A 19,248-nucleotide genomic window follows, 5' to 3' on the forward strand; every position below is an offset into this window, starting at 1 on the left:
ATTAAAAGGAAGTAGCAAATCACTCTTCTAGAAGTTCAGGGCCCACCAGATATCAGACATCTCCCAACCATAGCCATGATTGAGCTTAGACAGAGACCTAGAAAGACAGCAGAAAAAGATGAGATTGAATCAAACAGCAGACCCCAACTTTATAAGCGAGACATACGCAGGACAACACACTCAGAAACCATATCACGCGAAACTATGTGCCACAATCTGCATGTCAGAGAGTCGGGTAATACAGGATACAGCATCCATAATATGGCAAGACTCCATATCATCATGCACACGCAGGCCCACATTCGCACTCACATGCACATGCTTACACATCTATGGTGCACACTTGTGATCATTCAATTGAGGCCAACTATAAGCGCTATGAAAGGCCTATCGGCCCAAGAATCACCTTAATTAAGATAAGTCAAAAGGCCAAGGATCCCTTTTAGTAACTCTTCTAATGATTTAAGCCAACAAAACAAGCACATACATTCAAAGGCCTTTGCATACTCACATGAGCACAGGACCTTTTTGCCACCACAAACTCCAATCTTTGTTTCAAATTAAGACAGCAGTCTTCTATTCATTATCTGTTTACGAGGAAATTTACCCGTTTAAACCCTGATTTTTTTTTACTTTTCTTTCCAGAAAAAAATCCTGAATTTTTAACCCATGTATCTGGCTAAACCACTGTAGTCAGTGTCGACGGCTCACAAACCGGATGGTTCACAGCAGACACCTGATTCAGAAAAACAAGTGAGATTGGAAAATGGCAACTGGCATAATTATCCCTCGATCGCAATAATATACAATAAGCAAAAGCATGAGGCGGATTAGAGGTGCCGTGTTAACCTTCGTAGCTAGGTTTTCATTGGTTCCACTTCAGCTGTTGCTTCCAACAGACTGTTTTGAGCAGGGATCTCTTCATACCAGAGAGGTAATTTATTACCGGCATAGAAGTTTCTTGTCACACCATGTTCGTTTATCTGCATCCCAGACCCCAATTGAGGAAAGATGTTGGTAAATTGCTAGAAAAGATCAGGTGACTCAACCATATAGCTTCTTGCAGGCACATACCACAACTGTCCTTACTACGCCACCACTGCCACCATCACGTGCAATGGCCAACGAGACCGCTTTAACAACCAAAGCCTGCACAAAATTAGCTTTTTAGCCAATACCTACCACTTAACCTTCCTTTTACAAAGGCAGGCCAATAATTAGTTGTTTTGATAACATATTCCTTAATTAATATGTAATCTAATTAATTGAATAAATGCTTCTCTCTGATACACCAAAGCAACGACATGGATGACAGCACACGGTCTCTCTACAGAAGCTTTGCCACCATATCAATATCTCAAACAACCCCGTGCATTATCAAGGCTAGAGCTCAGTCACCAAAGATGACATTTGACATATTTACATCCATAAAACATGATACAGCTAGAGACACTCCCATCAAGAATGAGCTCATACTGAGATCATGGTCTATTAGTTATGATAGATGGGTTTATTCAGATGCCATGTTACCTTAAGATTCATATGCCACATGGGCTAAGGAGCTTCCACTGCCTATTCAAAGAGGAATTTGATCCTCTTTGTCAAGTCATATGAGGACCAGAGGTGGTACTTGTTTTGCATGAGATACAAACACACAGGCCAACTCATGAAGGGACAAAGGAAGCAAGAATAACAGAGCCCCTGTCAGACACTCCTTACAACTTTTCTCCAAAGCACTAGACAGTGCTGAGCCTGAGAAACAAATGACTAAGGAGGGGGGACAAGTATATCAGACTACAGTACGGATAGAGAGATTGCGGGAGAGTGTACCAGATTATGGTACAGAGAGAATGTTTGCAGCCACAAGGAGTTTCCATCCTGATGTCCAAACACAAGAGACGCCCTCGAACGACAACCAATAAAAGACCCGAAGCTCAGCAGAAGAGACCACCCTCCATGCAATGCTACAACCAGAGACACTCCTCAGAGCAGAGGACTATTTTTAATCTTCTGGCCATCTATGAGTTTGAATCCCCCTCATGTGCATCACCAGATAAGGACTTGAGACGGCTCTACAACCCTATCAGGCCTTGACATATCGTGCCTTCATTATTTGCCAGTGTCTTCTCGGCATACCTCTTAGTTTCCACCGATTTATTCAATTTTATCATATGCTTTGTTTAGGTTATAGGGAATGCCCTATGATCTCCCACTACAGTACTCATAAGTTGTAGCTTCATTGATCACATCGGTTGTTTCAGCCCGCCGAAGATGTCTCCCACAAAAAAGCTCTTGACTATGTTATTATCCCATATGCCAAAACAACCACAATTGAAAAGACTAACATAAGATCATCTGTTTAAAGACAACAAGAGAGCTTGCCTCAGCTTCCTCCTTACTCATGCCCTCTTTCCACGCCTGATCCAAGAACCCATATAGATAGCTAGAACCGGATCCTACACACATAAAACAAGTGTAAATCCATGGTAATTCTAAAACTTTCTAGATCACCATTAGACCAGTAAAATTACCTCCCGTGGCAAACGGAAGAGAGAGAATCGTGCCACCGAGTGGTATGGCATAAATGCTTCCGCCTTCATATTTGTCCCAGCCACCCACAATAAGTCCCGCTTCCAAAAAAGACTGCCACGCACATAAAAGACTCATCTAAGTCAGCACAACAAAACAGATGTGGCATGTCACCTCGACAAAGCTGATGTGCATGCCACCTCGTGTTATTTCCATGGCTAGAAATCATGTATTCATGGGGGTTTAAAAGAAAGAAACCCTGCCACTGAAATGGAAAAATCTCACCCACCCATCCCTCCTGGGCGGGGATCTCCCCTTGTCCAACCCCAGCCCCCAAACCCAACCCATCTGATGGAGGCAGGGCCCTTTTGTCTGTAAAGACCCTTAGCAGTGAGTGAGAATAACACATACCTTGTTCTGATATGACAATTCACGCACAAGGGTTGCAGCCGTCTTCACATTGGCAGGTCTTCCCAACTGGATCCTGCAGAATAAAATAAAGATGTGTATATATACACCGATGAAAAGTCCAAGCTATTTCCCAAACGTAACAAAAAACAAAGTGTGATCTTAACTCCATGAGAGTCTACTCACAAAGCTTCAAAACATCAACTCCATCATGCATAGCATGGACTACATAGTATGACATCCCCACACGCACATCAACACCCAGGAGGAGAGGTGCATGTTCATGGATAAAGATACCTAACCATAGTAAGCAAATATAACAAAGGAAGGTACACATAATTTTACAAAAACCAAGTGTGATCTTCACAAAGCTTCAAATCATCAACTCCATGCATAACATAGACTACATGCTATGAAGTCACATCATAGGAGTTACACAGCAAGCTGGTAGAAACTGTACATGCACCAACACACAAGCTGCTTTGTAACGAGACACTTACGTATGTTGATTTAAGAAATATCGAACGTAGTCTGAGATGGTCTGTGAATCAGCTGCCTGTCACATGAAACAGTTCAGTACCAAATTAGCTACTCCAGACTCCCTGTCAAATGAAACAGTTCAGTACCAAATTAGCTACTGCAGGCTCCAACCAACAGACCAGCCTCCCAGTGACCACCTCACCCTTCTTCTTTCAAAAAAAAAAAAACTGTAACATAGGTTGCAGGACTCATTCCAGGGCCCATGCAATTCTGGATGGGGTCCAAAGACCCACGCAGCTACATCATGGGCATTTTATGAAGTGCCAATTTGTGGTGATCGAAAAGGCAACTTCAAAAAGCACAAGTAATGATCCTACCATGGAGCACACCAGAAAGCTTTAAAAACTCCATGAACTTGGGGAGCAAAGATGATTACGCAAACCCCAGACTGACAAGGCTGATGGAGCAAAAGCAATTAAATAGCTTGGGAGGACAACAAAACAAAGCTGGACATACCCTTACTTGGATCAAACATGATCTCCTCAATATTCAATATTCGGAAAAACCACGTCTTTTATTTTTATTTTTTTTTTATTTATTTTTTTTTGGGGGGGGGGGGGGGGGGGGGGGGGGGGGGGGGGGGGATGATTTTCAAAGAGCAACAGAACTCTTCATAAGTGCAAAAACTGCTCAAATCAGGTCAAAAAGCACAAGGTCAAACCCTGGTCTCAACGCTGGTCAAACAATCTTGTATCCTCCAAAAAGTAGCCCTGGAATGTTACCAGTACTTTGTGTAACCAAACCCAAAGACACCCGTGATAATGCTCATAACAGAAAACTTGCTCTTCTAGCAAGTATGCGGTAAGCCATATGCATACAACATATGGAAAGTTGTATGGAGAGCAAGCCACCATTTGGAAATCAAAAATGTAAAAAGTTCCCCCTTCCCAGTTAGCCATTACAACATCACTTACCATATGTGGTTTGCAAAAAAACTTACCGATCCAGACCGGCAGAGATACACATTATCCGTAAGACATGTGATCTTGTCAGATGCCCGGTTCGCAACATATGCACCTGCCACATGATTCAATTTATCAGTGTGGCAAAACAATAGGCAAAAGACCTTGATGTTCACTCTCCCTTATGAAAACGGAAACCTCCAAAGACAATCTAAAGACGGCAAAAAAGGAAAACTAAAACAGATCCCAACGACATGCAGACGCTTACAGACAAGATTATACTTTGATAATGAATATTCAGCACCTTGGTTCTTGACAATAGCACAATGTCACAGTGATAAGAGTGCGAGAGAGAAAGAAAGTTGTATTAACGTCTTCAAAAGGCTAAAATGACCTATGAGACCAAAAGGTTACATCATACTCATGAGGTACATCATCCTGGGTACAAAATGGTAATAAAGAAAGATAACCTGGCCGATTGAGGCCTGGCCTTCCTATTGTGACGTGCACACCCGTGCCATGGCATAAACCTTAGCATATTCAGCATAATCCCTGTTTAGGACAGTATCATAAAGGACCTTAGAGGGCATAGGCACCGAATCAGCAGCCATAAGAAGCTTCCATACAGCAGTCACCAGCCAACAGGGCACCCAGGCTCACCAGCCAGTCAGCCAACAGTTTGGACAACTAAGGGATTCAGCACAGCATTTATAATAGCATTTTTGGCAATATTCTGTCCACAACAGGCCAACATCATTATAGTATACAAACCTGCACCTTCTTGTCATATATACGTAGAAGTCATCATGTGCATTGGATTGTAACATTTTGAAGAAGCATAGAAGTCAGTAGAAGCACGTAGAAAGCCACAGGTCACCCTATTGGATAGACCAAGGGCCTAGATGTGCAAACATTTATGTCACCTTTTTGTACCATAATACAAATAAAACCTTGACACCAACTCTCTCTCTTCTCTCCTCCGTCTTAATCATGTTCATTCACCATCTTATTCTTAATCAAGCTTAGGGCTGTCGATTAAGCAATAAAGCTTTTCCCTGCATGCAACATTGGTATCAGAGCATTCAGGCTCAAGCTTTAGCCACTAAGCATAGTCCCAAGGAGGTGCACAGATCCATCAAAAAAATGCAGCTAGGGTAGCATATGGAGTGGTCAGCGGCGACAAGCAAAGCCAAAGGAAAGCATTCTCTCGGGGTATGTTCATAGAACCAGTACATCATTAGCTCTCAAATCAGTTCCAAGGGCCTCGCAAAACAAGCATGATCAATTTCGATAGGTGACCCGCCATTGTGTTAAGGGAAAAGCATAGCATGCATGGGGACAACAGTGTAACAGATGCTCGGGTAGCATATGGACTGGTCTACGACGACAGGCGAAGCCATAGTGGTTGCGTACTTTATGTCAAATCCCCACGGATCTCCTCGTAGAGCAATCATGAAACACGACTCGAAACCTGCAAAACAAAGCCAAACAACATGAAGGGGATGCAGGCCTGACTCACCACCCAACCATGACAGCCATGGGCAAAGCCCTCAAGTCTTGGTTGTCCCCACCGAGCCACGAGCTGAGCTAACTAGCAAGACGCACCAACCAATCTCTACTCCGTGACATCCCATACTGCCACGGAGCTACCCTTGGGAGCCTCGAGACTGTTGTCGGCCTCAACTACATGAAATAGGTGCACGTCTGCACTAGATCCAGGCTCCTGACCGTAGAGCTCTCACAAAGACTCGCGAGAGTCTATGACCAACTGACTAACCTTGGCCACCCTTTTATAGGCTCTTGGCCGGTCACCAGGTGTCCACACTTGGATGCCCGCCCATCGGTCTATCCCTAGCCTAGCTCGCCAATCAACCTGCCTAGCTCTAAGCTTCCCCAGGCCTCGAAGCTAGTCTTGTGTGCATGCTGCACACGGTAGATACACTCTGTGCACATGACACTTTAGGTACTGTGCGGTACGGAATGGTATGCGTACAAGTATGTGAGTACGCATCGAGATAAGTACTTTAAGTACGTTCACTTTTTTAAAATATTGTATATATACTAAAAATATATATATTATAAATCATTCATAATTTAGTAACACTAGTATACAAAATTACGCAAAAAAAAAAAAGGCCAAAAAAATGAAATTCAAACATCTATGCTCTAGAAATGTCAAATGAGCTACGAGCATACAACATTAAGTCCTATTGAATTTAAAATCCTAGTACAAACACCAATAGCCATATGGCCGGCACAATATAATATGACATCATACATGTTTGATCATAAATCATGAAAGTAGAAGGCTAGCCACTACGAGCTGAATATGTGACTAGTCAATGGTCAACACTGAATATGTGACTAGTCAATGGTCAACACTGAAATAAATACTAATATGCTAACTACTAACTAGTAAGAGCCACTAGTCACCACAAGGCCATTGGCTAAAAAATCAAGTCTCATGAGTTACCACTCACTTATCATCATCCAAGCTTGAAGATGAGGATGATGAGTAGTCTCCATGTGTTAGGCTCCACCACATCACTTGGTACATGAGTACCCGATATCTCCTCAACAATGGTAGAGGGTCCATGTCTCTCCTCTACAAGAGTCTACATTTGGTGCTCTAGTCGCCTCAACCGGCCGCTCTAGTGGCTCTCCCTCTCGAATGTGCACCACGAGTATACGCCATGGTGCCTATAGAGGTATAAGGATGACTCTGCTGAGCTGAAGAAGTGAGAGCAGTGGTCATGAGAGCTCGAGTGACTCGTCTATCAATGCCTTGGAGCTCTCTATGTGAAGCTATCTGTATATCTCCTCTTGCTCATCGCGTACGTCGTATAATGTCACTCTCCTCGGCATGGTGCTGTTTGTGACGCTCGAGCTCCTAAACATCAACCTACATACCATGCATTCACTAGTAGTTATTAGTCACTAATCACTTTAAACCTTTTTTTAAGTACGGGTATGGAGAGCATGGTACCAGTACGGTATGTATTGAAAGTGCAGATGGATGCATACAAGTACGGAATGCAACTATGGGCGAAGCTGAAGGAAAGCATTCTCTGGGAGTATGTACACAAAACCAATACATCATTAGCTCTCAAATCAATTCCAAAGGCCTAGCAAAACAGGTATGATCAGTTCCGATAGGTGACCCGCCGTTGTGTTAAGGAAAAAGGATAGCAAGCAGTGGAACAGATGCTCACTTCTTCAACAAGACTTGGAAGTGGAGATCAAAAGTGGAAGGTGTTCAAGCAAAGTGTCAAAGTCAAAGTAGAAGGTCAAAGTCAAAAGTTCAGGGAGAAAGAAAGGATGACAAAGTGTCCACCCCGTCATTAAGTTTAGCAGGTGGGGATGTCACGAGCACACTAGTGCCATGGCATAAACCTTAGCATATTCAACATAATCCATGTTTAGGACAACATCATAAAGGACCTTGGACGGCATAGGCATCTAGTCGACAGCCATAAGAAGCTTCCATACAACAATCAGTAACCAATAGGGCACCCAGGCAAGCAATCGACTAGTCATCAGCCAGTCGGCCAACAATTTGGACAACTAAGGGATTCTGCGCAACATTTATATTAGCATTTTTTACAATATTCTCTGTCCACAGCAGGCCGACAACAACACAGTGGACCAACCTGCACCTTCTTGCCATATATACGTGGAAGTCATCATTTGCATTGGATCATAACCTTTTGAAGAAGCATAAAAGTCAGTAGAAGCATGTAGAAGGCCAAAGGTCACCCTATTGGATAGACCAAGGGCCTAGAAGATGTGCAGGCATTTATGTCACCTTTTTGTACCATAATACAAATAAAACCCTGACACCAACTCTCTCTCTCTCTCTCTTCTCTCCTCTGTCTTTAATCATGTTCATCTAACATCTTGTTCTTAATCACGCTTGGGAACACCAATGGGCTGGCCAATTGTGGCCTATGCTCTTCCATGGGCTGGCCGACAATGTCTAGGGCCTTTCTGGGCCCAAACAATGGCCCATAGGCTGCCCTAGAGTACCCCAAGAGTAGGGCAACATTGACATAGTCTATGGCCCTGCATTTCATGCTTTTGCATGCATCTATGTGCTACCTTAGTGCCTTTGCATCTGGCTGGAAGCCTATCAATGCTCCGAACACCACATCATCATTCCAAAGGGTGACTCATAGTACGGACTTGCACTGCTCCACATACGGGACATAATGCCCTCCAAAAATGACTAGTAAACTTAGCATCACGATCTGATACAACGGTCCTTGGTATGCCACCTATGGGATACAAATGCCGGACGAACAATCTGGTAACATCCTCGGCAGTAACATTAGCCTTGCAAGAAATAAGCATAACAAGCTTGATAAAATGATCAACAATTGTTAAACACTACGTATCACACTTACCTAGACTGGAGGAAGATTCGTCACAAAATCCATAGATATATCCTGGAAAGATCCTTTGGAAATTGGCAATGATTGTAACAATCCTCCTACCTTCTTTGCGTGGGGATCTTTCACCTTCTGACAAATCAAACAATGCTGAACATATGAACACGTCTCGCCTCATTCTTGGCCAATAAAACCGCCTCTATAACTTCTCCAAAGTCGAGTTCATACCACTATGACCGCTAGGCATCGTGGGTATCATGAATAAGAGTTGCCTAAAATTGTTTCAAGATACAACGGCGACACCTGTATTAAAGTTAGCATCATGGGACGAACCTTTCGAGGTCATCACCGATGCCAGCAATGTAGCCATAGGTGCAGTCCTCCAGCACGACAATAGACCCGTGGCATATTATAGCAGAAAGTTGGATGTCGCCGAAAAGAATTATTCGGTATATGACAAAGAGCTTTTGGGTGTGATCACAGCGCTCAAACATTGGAAGCCTTTTCTTTATGGACAGGCTTTCACAGTGAAAACAGACCACCAAGCACTTAAGTGGCTTCAGACTATGCCAAGTGCCCAATGGAGTGATCGACAGGCCAGGTGGAGTCAAATCTCCCAACAGTTTGGAGGTATGATTGAATACATCCCTGGTAAGCATAACCCAGTAGCAGATGCTCTCAGTCGAAAGTCCAGTATCCAGGCAGTCCACGAAGCTACCATTCTCGAAATCACGGGGAAGGACTTGGATAGTATGAAAGACCAATATGTTGACTCCCCTGAGTTTGGTACTCAGTATAGTTTAGCCCTCACTTCTGAGCCTGGCCACTATTCAGTATAGAACGGTTGGTTCTTCTACAAGAACCGTCTCTATGTTACTCAGGAAAAGCGTTCCGCTCTTCTCCACGATGCCCATGACTCCTTAGTTGGAGGACATAGGGGTATCAACAGTACCCTCGAGAAATTAGAACGGTCCTTTTATTGGCCAAAGATGAGGCGTGATGTCTATGCACATGTACAAGCCTGTAAGATTTGTCAAAAAGTCAAGGTTCCCCATACAAAGAAGGCAGGTTTACTTCAACCTTTGCCTATCCCCGACAGACCTTTCATCGACATATCTATGGACTTTGTAGGGCCTCTACTAGCATCCACTGGATCCCGTAACACTCAGTGTTTTACCATTGTGGCTCACTTTAGTAAATTTTGCATGCTCATCCCATGCAAGCATACGGCCACAGCCGAGGACGTAGCCCGTCTGTTTCTCAAGCATTGGTATCCAATGTGTGGTTTGCCTAGCACCATAACATCAGATAGAGATTCCAAGTTTACCTCACATTTCTGGAGGGCATTATTTGAAAACTTTGGAACTAAGTTGCAGTTGTCTAGTGCATTCCATCCCCAGACAGATGGCCAGACAAAAATTTATAACCAATTGGCCTTTGATGTCCTCAAGTCATACTGTCATGACCAGCAGTCCAAATGGAAGCACTATCTTCCATTGGTCCAAGCTATCTTGAACGACACTCATTCATCCAGTGTCGGACGGACTCCATATGAAGCAGTCTTTGGTCGCCGTTTTTCTTCTCTTTTGACGAGAATGGTGTCTCCATCTTTAGAGGCTAATAAAACCACGGAAGCATTTTCCGAAATCATTGAGTCAATCAAGGACCGCTTGACCAAAGCTCAGGAAGCATATAGCAGACAAGCAAATAAGTCTAGACGAGATGTCCACTTCAAGGAAGGGGATTGGGTCTATTTGCATATCATGAAGCAGAGATTGAAACAAGTGGGCAAACGTTGTCCCAAGCTTTCATTCCATAGTTTTGGCCCTTTTCCAATAGTTAAGAAGTTAAGTGATGTCTCCATGAAGTTAAAGTTGCCTGCCAGTTGGACAATGCATGATGTTTTCCATGTTTCTTGGCTAAAACCATATGTTGGTCCAGAAGTGTTTGATGTTTCAGATGAACAGCAGCCAGACGTGGTAGACGAGGCAGAAGTGATTGAGCCTGAGCAGATCCTTCTTCATCGATGGAAGCATGGTTTCGGTCGACGTATTCGTCAGTTCTATACGAAATTCCGAGATCGAGACACCCACGAAGCCATATGGCTCGACGAGGAGTTCTTCCAGGAGTATCCCCACTTATTGGCGGACTACTTGGAAGCCATGAACCTACCGCCAAGCTAATCAGGAGGGAATGTCACATGCACTCTGCACTCAGTGCATGGTGACAAGATGGCTCATCATCAGAAGTGCAGCAATTGTCAAGTATTAGAACCTAGTAGGATGATATTTGTCGTACGCCGTGACCCCGTTGTACATCCTCAGTCCAGGATAAGTCAGGCACGAGCTACGTAGGTCATTCCACAGCCTTAGCGGGTCAGTCAGTCAGTCAAGTCCCTTAACCCACTTGGAGAGAATCATTCATGCATGTAGAGTCAGTAGAAGCCTTAGGGTTTGCATCAGAAAGCAGTCTGCATCCTGCATAATATGCATTCATATGCCTGTGCATCATTTAGAACATCCCAGAAGCCTTAGGAAATTTACTAGGATTTATCTGGTATTTTTTTTATATTTTATAGTATTTATTTAGCATTTATTGTCATTTATAAATATAAACTTTATTAAATGACCAGCCAACTTGACCAACCTCTAGTTAGTATAAATAGGCCTGCATAGGGCTTAGTTTCTCATTCAGTCTTCAGTGTGCTAAGAGCTTTCCTCCTCAGCCCTAGGAGTTCCTTTGCCTTCAGCACTAGACTAGTCTCATCCAGCCCTTCGAGTGCTTGAGGTTGCTTTAGCCAGCCTTGTTCATCCAACACCTGCAGTTCAGCAGTCCCTACAGCCCTAGGCGCCTGCATCCAGCATCACATCAGCCCTGATTCAACATACAGTCCAGCCTCGGTTCAACGCTAGAATTCAGCCAGCGTTTTCAGCATCTGTCCAGCCGTACACCTCTGCGTTTCCAGATCAGCAGCCGTACAGTCACCTGCATTTCTGTCCAGCAGCAGCACACCTGCGTTTCTGTCCAGCAGCAGCAGTACAGCCTGCGTTTCGGTCCAGCATCATCCCTACAGGTCTGTGTTTCAGTCCACAGCAGTTCTCAGCCCTGAATTGTTTACATCAGTATCCAGCATTCTGTGCATCATCCATACATGCAACAGTCATCTGGTGAAGGTAACACAGCATTAATAAGCATTTACAGCATTCTAACATAGCTTAGAACAGTCCACCATCTCCTTTTCTCAACCTCAGGTGTGCAGCCCTTCCTCATGCCCTTGGGAAGAGTGCATTGGCTTGAGATCAGTTCATCGAGGTGTTTCTACAGCCATGTACAGTTCAGCCAATCTCCGATCCTCTGAGATCTTGCGTTTGGCTTATCTACAGTCCACAGTCATTCTCTCTAAAGAAATAAAGCAAATACTATCTTGTTATCGAGATAGGGGGCCCTTCAGTGGGTAATTCGGGACCCAATCTGGTGTACAATTCTCATATATCTCTCTCTCATCTCTTTAAAGTTTGAAGTATTGAAATGGATTGCTAAACTCACGAAACTCAGGATACAGAAGACGGTGTGAGCATTTGTGTGACAGGATCTTCCAATACAAAGACTTCCGCTGCATATCACAATGATGAACAGTCTTTTTCATCAACATTTGGGAAAATTTGTGGTGGTGTTCCTAGATGATATTTTGATATATAGTCGTACTCTTGAGGATCATGTTAGACACCTCACGATTGTCTTATCTATTTTAAGACAAAACCTCAGCTCACACTACCGATGACCGACTTATTGAAAGGTCGTGGACGTAAGTCAAATCAGCCTATCACTTGGAATAACAATTTGGATATGGCCTTCAGACTTTTGAAAGATAAAGTCAAGGAAGCACCTATCTTAGCATTACCAGATCCTAGTCGGTCTTATGTTCTAGAAACTGATGCCAGTGACTATGCCATCGGGGCTGCTCTATTTCAAGATGGTAGACCGGTTGCTTTTGAAAGTAAAAAGCTAGACGACACTCAATCTCGTTGGCCAACCCTTGAGAAGGAGCTTTATGCTGTGATTCATGCTCTCAAGGTTTGGAGACATTATTTATTTGGCTCCAAGTTTGTGGTATTGACTGATCATCAGTCAATCAAGTATGTGTGTGATGCAGATGATTTGAGAGGAAGGAAAGCTCGTTGGGCTGAGTTAATGCAAGATTTTGATTTTGAGATCCGTTATCGGAAAGGGTCCATGAATAGTGTTGCAGATGCGCTTAGTCGAATTAGAGAGGTGAATACTTTGTCGTTCATCGAGATTTCTACTGACTTATTTCAGTCATTGAGAGGGCTTTGCAGGACTGATAGTTATTTTGGTCCATTTTGGCAGAAGATCCAGGACGGGAGCTCATTGATTGACCAAGACTCGATGACTGAACAGCCTTGTTGGGTGTTGGACTCACACACTCACACACACAAACCTGCACATTATCGTTAAGTGCAGGGTAGAGAAGCTCACACACAGAAATGAGAGAGAGAGAGAGAGAGAGAGAGAGAGAGAGAGAGAGAGAGAGCCAAAAGTGTGGTATCCACAAAATGCAAGTCAACCCTTGCATGTGTGCCACATCAAAGTGCCCTTGGTTAAGCCTTGTTCACACATAGCACTACCATAAGTGAGCATATGCCTACAAATCCCCCCTGTAGTGGAAGTGTGAACCTGTACAAGGTAGCAGATCACTCTCTGTATGAGAGTAAGCCCAAAGCTTTGCGGAAAGCTTCAAACTTTTCTCGAGGTAAAGCCTTTGTGAATAGATCTGCAACATTATCCTATGTAGGGCAATAAGATAAACTGATCTCCCCTGCATGTAGCCTCTCTCTAACATAGTGATAATGAATCTCTATGTGCTTGGTACGTGCATGAAATACTGGATTTCGTGCCACGGCCATAGCACTCTGGCTATGAGTGAGAATGGTGGTGGGTGTTTGCTGACACTCACGAAGATCAGCCAATAGTCTCCTCAACCATACACAATCTACTCTAGCTGTACAGACTGCCCTATACTCAGCCTCACAAGTAGATGTAGCAACAGTGGGTTGCTTTTTACTCAACCAAGACATGCATGAACTGCCAAGAAAAAAACAATTCCCACTGGTGGATTGCCTAGTATCATAATCACCAGCCCAATCTGAATCACTGTATGCATAAAGCTGCAAGCTGCCCCCCCGGGATAGAAAAGATCCAGGATACCCTTAAGATAACGAAAAATGCGTTTGACTGCTTGCCAATGCTTTGTGTCTGGGCTGTGCATGAATTTGCTCAACAAAGACACCCCAAAAGATATGTCTGGCCTCGTGTTACACAAGTAAATGAGACATCCCACTGCCTGGCTGTAAATGCCGGCCTCAAAAGGTTCTCCAATATCATGCATAGTAAGCCGTACACCTGGTTCTACCGGAGTAGAAATGGGCTTACATTCATCCATGTGAAACCTTTTTAGCAAACTTTTTATGTACTTAGTTTGCTGCATGACAATGCCATCATCTGTATGCATAAACTGTATGCCGAGATAGTAGTGTAAAGTGAATGGGAGACATAATTAGGGTTAGAGTTCATGTGTGGGAGACATACACAGAGAGAACAAGGGAGAGAGAGAGAGAGAGAGAGTTGTGGGGATAAGTCAACTCATCAAGATGAGTGTGTGACTCCCCTATCACACATGTATATTGCACTAGTACACATAGTGCACTTAGTACATTAAAAGTACTAAGTGTACTTTGTACTATAACTTATGGGCTTGTACACACTATAAGGGTGGGCATAATGCCTTTACCCCAACAACCTCCCACTTAAAGGCAAAGTGCCCTTAAATGAAGGAAAAGAAAAAATCAGCATGTACATGATAATATACAAGGCCATATCAAGGCTGAAACTGGCCTCATCCAATGCCCATCAAGTGTCTGCAATGAGCAAACCGCTCCGGAGGCAAACTCTTTGTCAACAAATCAGCCGGGTTGTCATCCGTATGAATCTTAACAAGCTGAATTTGCTTGTTCTCTATCACCTCTCTGATGAAGTGATACTTCACATCCACATGCTTCGTCTTTGCATGAAAGACAGGGTTCTTTGCCAACTAGATGGCACTCTGACTGTCACAATGCAACAATGGAATATCCCCTGTATAACCCAAATCAACCACTAACCGAGATAGCCATAATGCCTCCTTGCAAGCCTCTGTGGCTACAATATACTCGGCCTCTGTAGTAGATAAGGCTGTGCACTTCTGCATCCTGGATATCCATGACACAGCACCTCCTGTGAATGTAAACACATAACCGGTAGTAGACTTCCGGTTATCTGGATGACCAGCATAATCCGAATCCGTGTAACCATGCACTAATGCATCCTGTTTGCCAAAGCAAATGCACATATCCTGTGTGCCCTTCAGGTATCTCATGACACCTTTCACTGCTTCCCAATGCTTCTTGCCAGGGTTGGCCATGTATATAGAAACCACTCCCAATGCAAATGCAATGTCCGGCCTAGTAGCAACCATGGCATACATGAGACTGCCACAAGCTGAAGCATACGGAATCTTGGCCATATCAACCCTGCCACTATCTGACTGTGGGCTGTCCATAGCACTGAGTTTCACATATGGAGGCAAAGGAGTACTAGTCTTCTTCCCCCCGTCCATATTGAACCTCTGCAAAACTTTGCCAATGTATTCCTTCTGAGACAAATACAACACATGCTGATTTCTGTCCCGAAGTATCCGCATACCCAAAATGTGATTTGCATCACCTAAATCTTTCATATCAAAGGTTTGATGCAGCCTCTGCTTCAAGGCATCCATCTCTTTACAAGATTTCCCGGCAATCAACATATCATCAACATACAAGATGAGGATCAATAGACTGCCATCCAAAGCTTTCTTGGTGTATAAGCAGTGATCTATGTCACTTCTCCTGAATTTTTGTGATTTCATGAATGTATCAAATTTATGATACCATTCTCTTGGTGCCTGTTTTAGCCCATAAAGACTCTTTTTCAGCTTGCATACAAGCTTCTCCTTTCCACTTACTGCATAACCCTCTGGCTGTTGCATATATATCTCCTCATGGAGATCACCATGAAGAAAAGCAGTCTTTACATCCATCTGAATCAAGTCCAGATCATCATGAGCAACCAAAGCTAATACAGCTCTAAGTGTGGTCATTTTGACCACTGGAGAGAAGATCTCCTCAAAGTCCACACCATATTCCTGCTTGAAGCCCTTAGCCACTAACCTGGCTTTGTATCTTGGCTTTGCATCTGGTGCAACTTTGAGCCTATAAACCCATTTGCATGGCAAAACCTTCTTGCCTGCAGGCAAATGCACCAACTTCCATGTTCCATTTTTGTGCAGAGAATCCATCTCTGACTTCATGGCACGCTCCCAAAGAGCCTTGTCTGCCCTCTGTAAAGCCTCCTTATAACAAGAGGGCTCCCCACAGTCAGTGAGCATCAAGTAGTCAACCCCTGGAACAAACCTGTCAGGGGCTCTGGAGGGTCTAGTGGACCTCCGTACCCAATGACCATCATTTGCAGGTTGCTGTCCAGCCTGCATATCACCCATTGGTGGCTCCTGTTCCATGCCATAAGGCTGAAAAATCATGCCCGGTATCTCCTCTAACTGTGGTATATCCATAGGGATATCTTCTGCCATCTCTGGCTGTCCATTTGGACCATTTTCAGCACCATTTAAGGGCTGGTTTTGCTGCTGTAATGGCTGATTTACAGCCCTTGGTTGTTGTCCATGATGTCCATCATCATCAAAGATGACTCTGCCAGGCTCCTGTTGCCTTGCAGGCTCCTTATACATGCATGTTTCATCAAAAATGACATCATTGCTGCGTACAATCTTTCTATTCACGGGATCCCAAAGTCTATACCCCATTTCACCTTTGTCACCATATCCTAGGAATATGCATTTGTGAGACTTAGGATCAAGTTTGGTGCGCATTTCCCTACGTATGTGCACGTACGCAACGCAACCAAACACTCTCAAGTGCTTGTATGACGGAGGCTTCCCTGTCCATACTTCCTCTGGCACTTTCCCACCAAGCCTCGTGTTAGGTGACCTGTTTATAAGATGAACGGCTGTCATAACAGCTTCAGCCCAAAAACCATGAGGTAACGCAGCATGTGACAACATAGAACGGACCTTCTCCTGTATGGTCCTGTTCATCCTCTCTGTTGTCCCGTTTTGTGGAGGATCATAAGGAGTAGAGAGCTCCCTCTGGGCTCGTATCCCAACAGCCACACCACAGGAGGTGCTGAGGAGCGAAGGGCCAGCGCTACACGTCGCCACGAATGGATGCACGAAAAGTTCCACGCTCGCCTGCCTCCCTTTCGCACTACGGGTTCGCACGTAGGCGTGTTCGCCTGTTGTATTGACGCCCGCCTGCCTAGTGGATAGCACTACACACGACGGAGGTGCTGAGGAGCGAAGGGCCAGCGCTACTGTTGACGCGAACTTGCCCCCCTTCCAGCCGTCGACTTCGCCTAGTAGCCCACCGTGTAGCGCTTTGCTTTGCTCACGCCTGCTTGCTGCCTTCGCCTATCCGCCTAGCTGTTGTAGGCGCTTGGCTGCGCCTGGTTGGCTGGGCAACCTGCTCAGCTGCCTTTTGCCACATGCTCGCCCAGCCTGCCTGCGAATACTGCCTTGTGGTTTGCTACGCGTAGCTCTGCCCGTCAACCCCTAGTCGACCTGCTATCTCAGCGATCACACACACTGCTGTAGGCGCCTGGCTCCACCATCATGTTGGAAGTAAACTGCACATGCAGAGAGCTGCAGGCTGGCTCTGATACTAGTTGAATGGGAGACATAATTAGGGTTAGAGTTCATGTGTGGGAGACACACACAGAGAGAACAAGGGAGAGAGAGAGAGAGAGAGAGAGAGAGTTGTGGGGATAAGTCAACTCATCAAGATGAGTGTGACTCCCCTATCACACATGTATATTGCACTAGTACACATAGTGCACTTAGTACATTAAAAGTACTAAGTGTACTATGTACTATAACTTATGGGCTTGTACACACTATAAGGGTGGGCATAATGCCTTTACCCCAACATAAAGGCCCCAAATCTGACATATCAAATTCAGCTTTCAAATCAGCTTTGAAATCTGAAATTTGTGCTTTGCTTGTACCTGTAATGAGCATGTCATCTACATACAAGATGACTATGAGAATATTGGCATCGGTTTTCTTCACATACAATGTGCTTTCAGCTGGACTATTCTCATAACCTTGGCTGGTTAGATGAGCATGTATCTTATCATACCAAGCTCTTGGAGCTTGCTTTAACCCATACAATGCTTTGTGCAACCTGCACACTTTATGTTCCTCACCAAGAACTACAAAACCAATGGGCTGATTTACATATATTTCCTCCTGTAAATCCCCATTTAAGAATGCAGTTTTGATGTCCAATTGATGCACTTTCCATCCTTTATGGGCAGCCAATGCAATCACTGATCTTATTGTGGTCATTCTCGAAGTAAGAGCAAAAGTCTCTTCATAATCTATTCTCTTTTTCTGGGAGTAGCCTTTAGCCACAAGTCTTGCTTTGTACCTGTCAATAGTACCATCAGATTTTTTTTTGACTTTGTACACCCACTTTGTTCCAATTACATGCTTGCCTTTAGGCAATTCCACAAGATCCCATGTATTGTTCTTCATTATAGAAGAAATTTCAGCTTGCATAGCTTGCAACCAATGCTCATTCTCATGTGCTTTTTCATAAGAAGAAGGCTCTTCTGAATCAAAGAGACCACCCATTTCGAATGCAGACTCCCCACGATGTACATTCAAAGCATGGCTGGAACTAGCCCTTGTTCTACCTGTGAGTGGAGCTGCAAGTTTGCTTTCTTGCAAAGTTTTCAGCAACCATCTTGGCACTGACTTGGCTGTGTCTATGGCTGTTTGCTCTTCCCTGACAAGATCTTCCACTTCTTCCATAGCAGGGGGCTGAATGGCTGGCTGTTCCACATGTTCTACATGTGGATTTTCTTGTGTAGGGGCTGGCTGATCTGAATCCCCCCTAATTGCGATGGGTAAAAGTCCATTAAACATGTCCTGTATGCCTGTATCATTGCTTTTATACAAGCTGTACATGGGTTGTTCTGAATTTTCAGCAAATACCACATCTCTACTGACAAAAATCCTTCGTGTAGTTGGATTATAAAGACGGTATCCTTTGCTTTCATTGCTGTAGCCCACAAAAATGCATTTAATTGCTTTGTCATCTAGCTTTGTTCGGAGTTGTTCTGGCACATGTGCATATGCCAAACACCCAAATGTACGCATATAATCCACTGTTGGCTTTCGGCTATACCAAGCCTCAAATGGTGTTATGGTTTTCAAAGCTTTTGTTGGACACCTGTTCAACACATGAGTTGCACACATTATAGCTTCCATCCAAAATTTGTGAGGCAACTTTTGTGCTTTCACCATGCAT

At 44.1% G+C, this 19,248-nt stretch overlaps 1 protein-coding gene across 1 annotated transcript in view; it reads right to left on the reverse strand.

The window, feature by feature from the left end:
- Positions 1 to 372: 372 nt before the first annotated feature.
- PBA1 (N-terminal nucleophile aminohydrolases (Ntn hydrolases) superfamily protein) overlaps positions 373 to 19,248 on the reverse strand; it is a 30,293-nt gene continuing 11,417 nt past the window's right edge. Inside the window, exons 3-10 of the mRNA XM_086787417.1 lie at positions 4,418 to 4,494; positions 3,438 to 3,493; positions 2,941 to 3,013; positions 2,532 to 2,643; positions 2,383 to 2,456; positions 1,075 to 1,149; positions 850 to 983; positions 373 to 736 (exon numbers count right to left, since the gene is read on the reverse strand). Coding sequence (XP_086643543.1) covers positions 858 to 983; positions 1,075 to 1,149; positions 2,383 to 2,456; positions 2,532 to 2,643; positions 2,941 to 3,013; positions 3,438 to 3,493; positions 4,418 to 4,494 — 593 coding nt within the window. The 3' untranslated portion in view covers positions 373 to 736; positions 850 to 857. The remainder of the gene's footprint in view (positions 737 to 849; positions 984 to 1,074; positions 1,150 to 2,382; positions 2,457 to 2,531; positions 2,644 to 2,940; positions 3,014 to 3,437; positions 3,494 to 4,417; positions 4,495 to 19,248) is intronic.

This window comes from Cibotium barometz, chromosome 51 (genome assembly GCF_041138505.1).
Source record: "Cibotium barometz isolate CiBa-2024 chromosome 51, ASM4113850v1, whole genome shotgun sequence".
In the NCBI taxonomy this organism is placed as follows: Eukaryota; Viridiplantae; Streptophyta; class Polypodiopsida; order Cyatheales; family Cibotiaceae; genus Cibotium; species Cibotium barometz.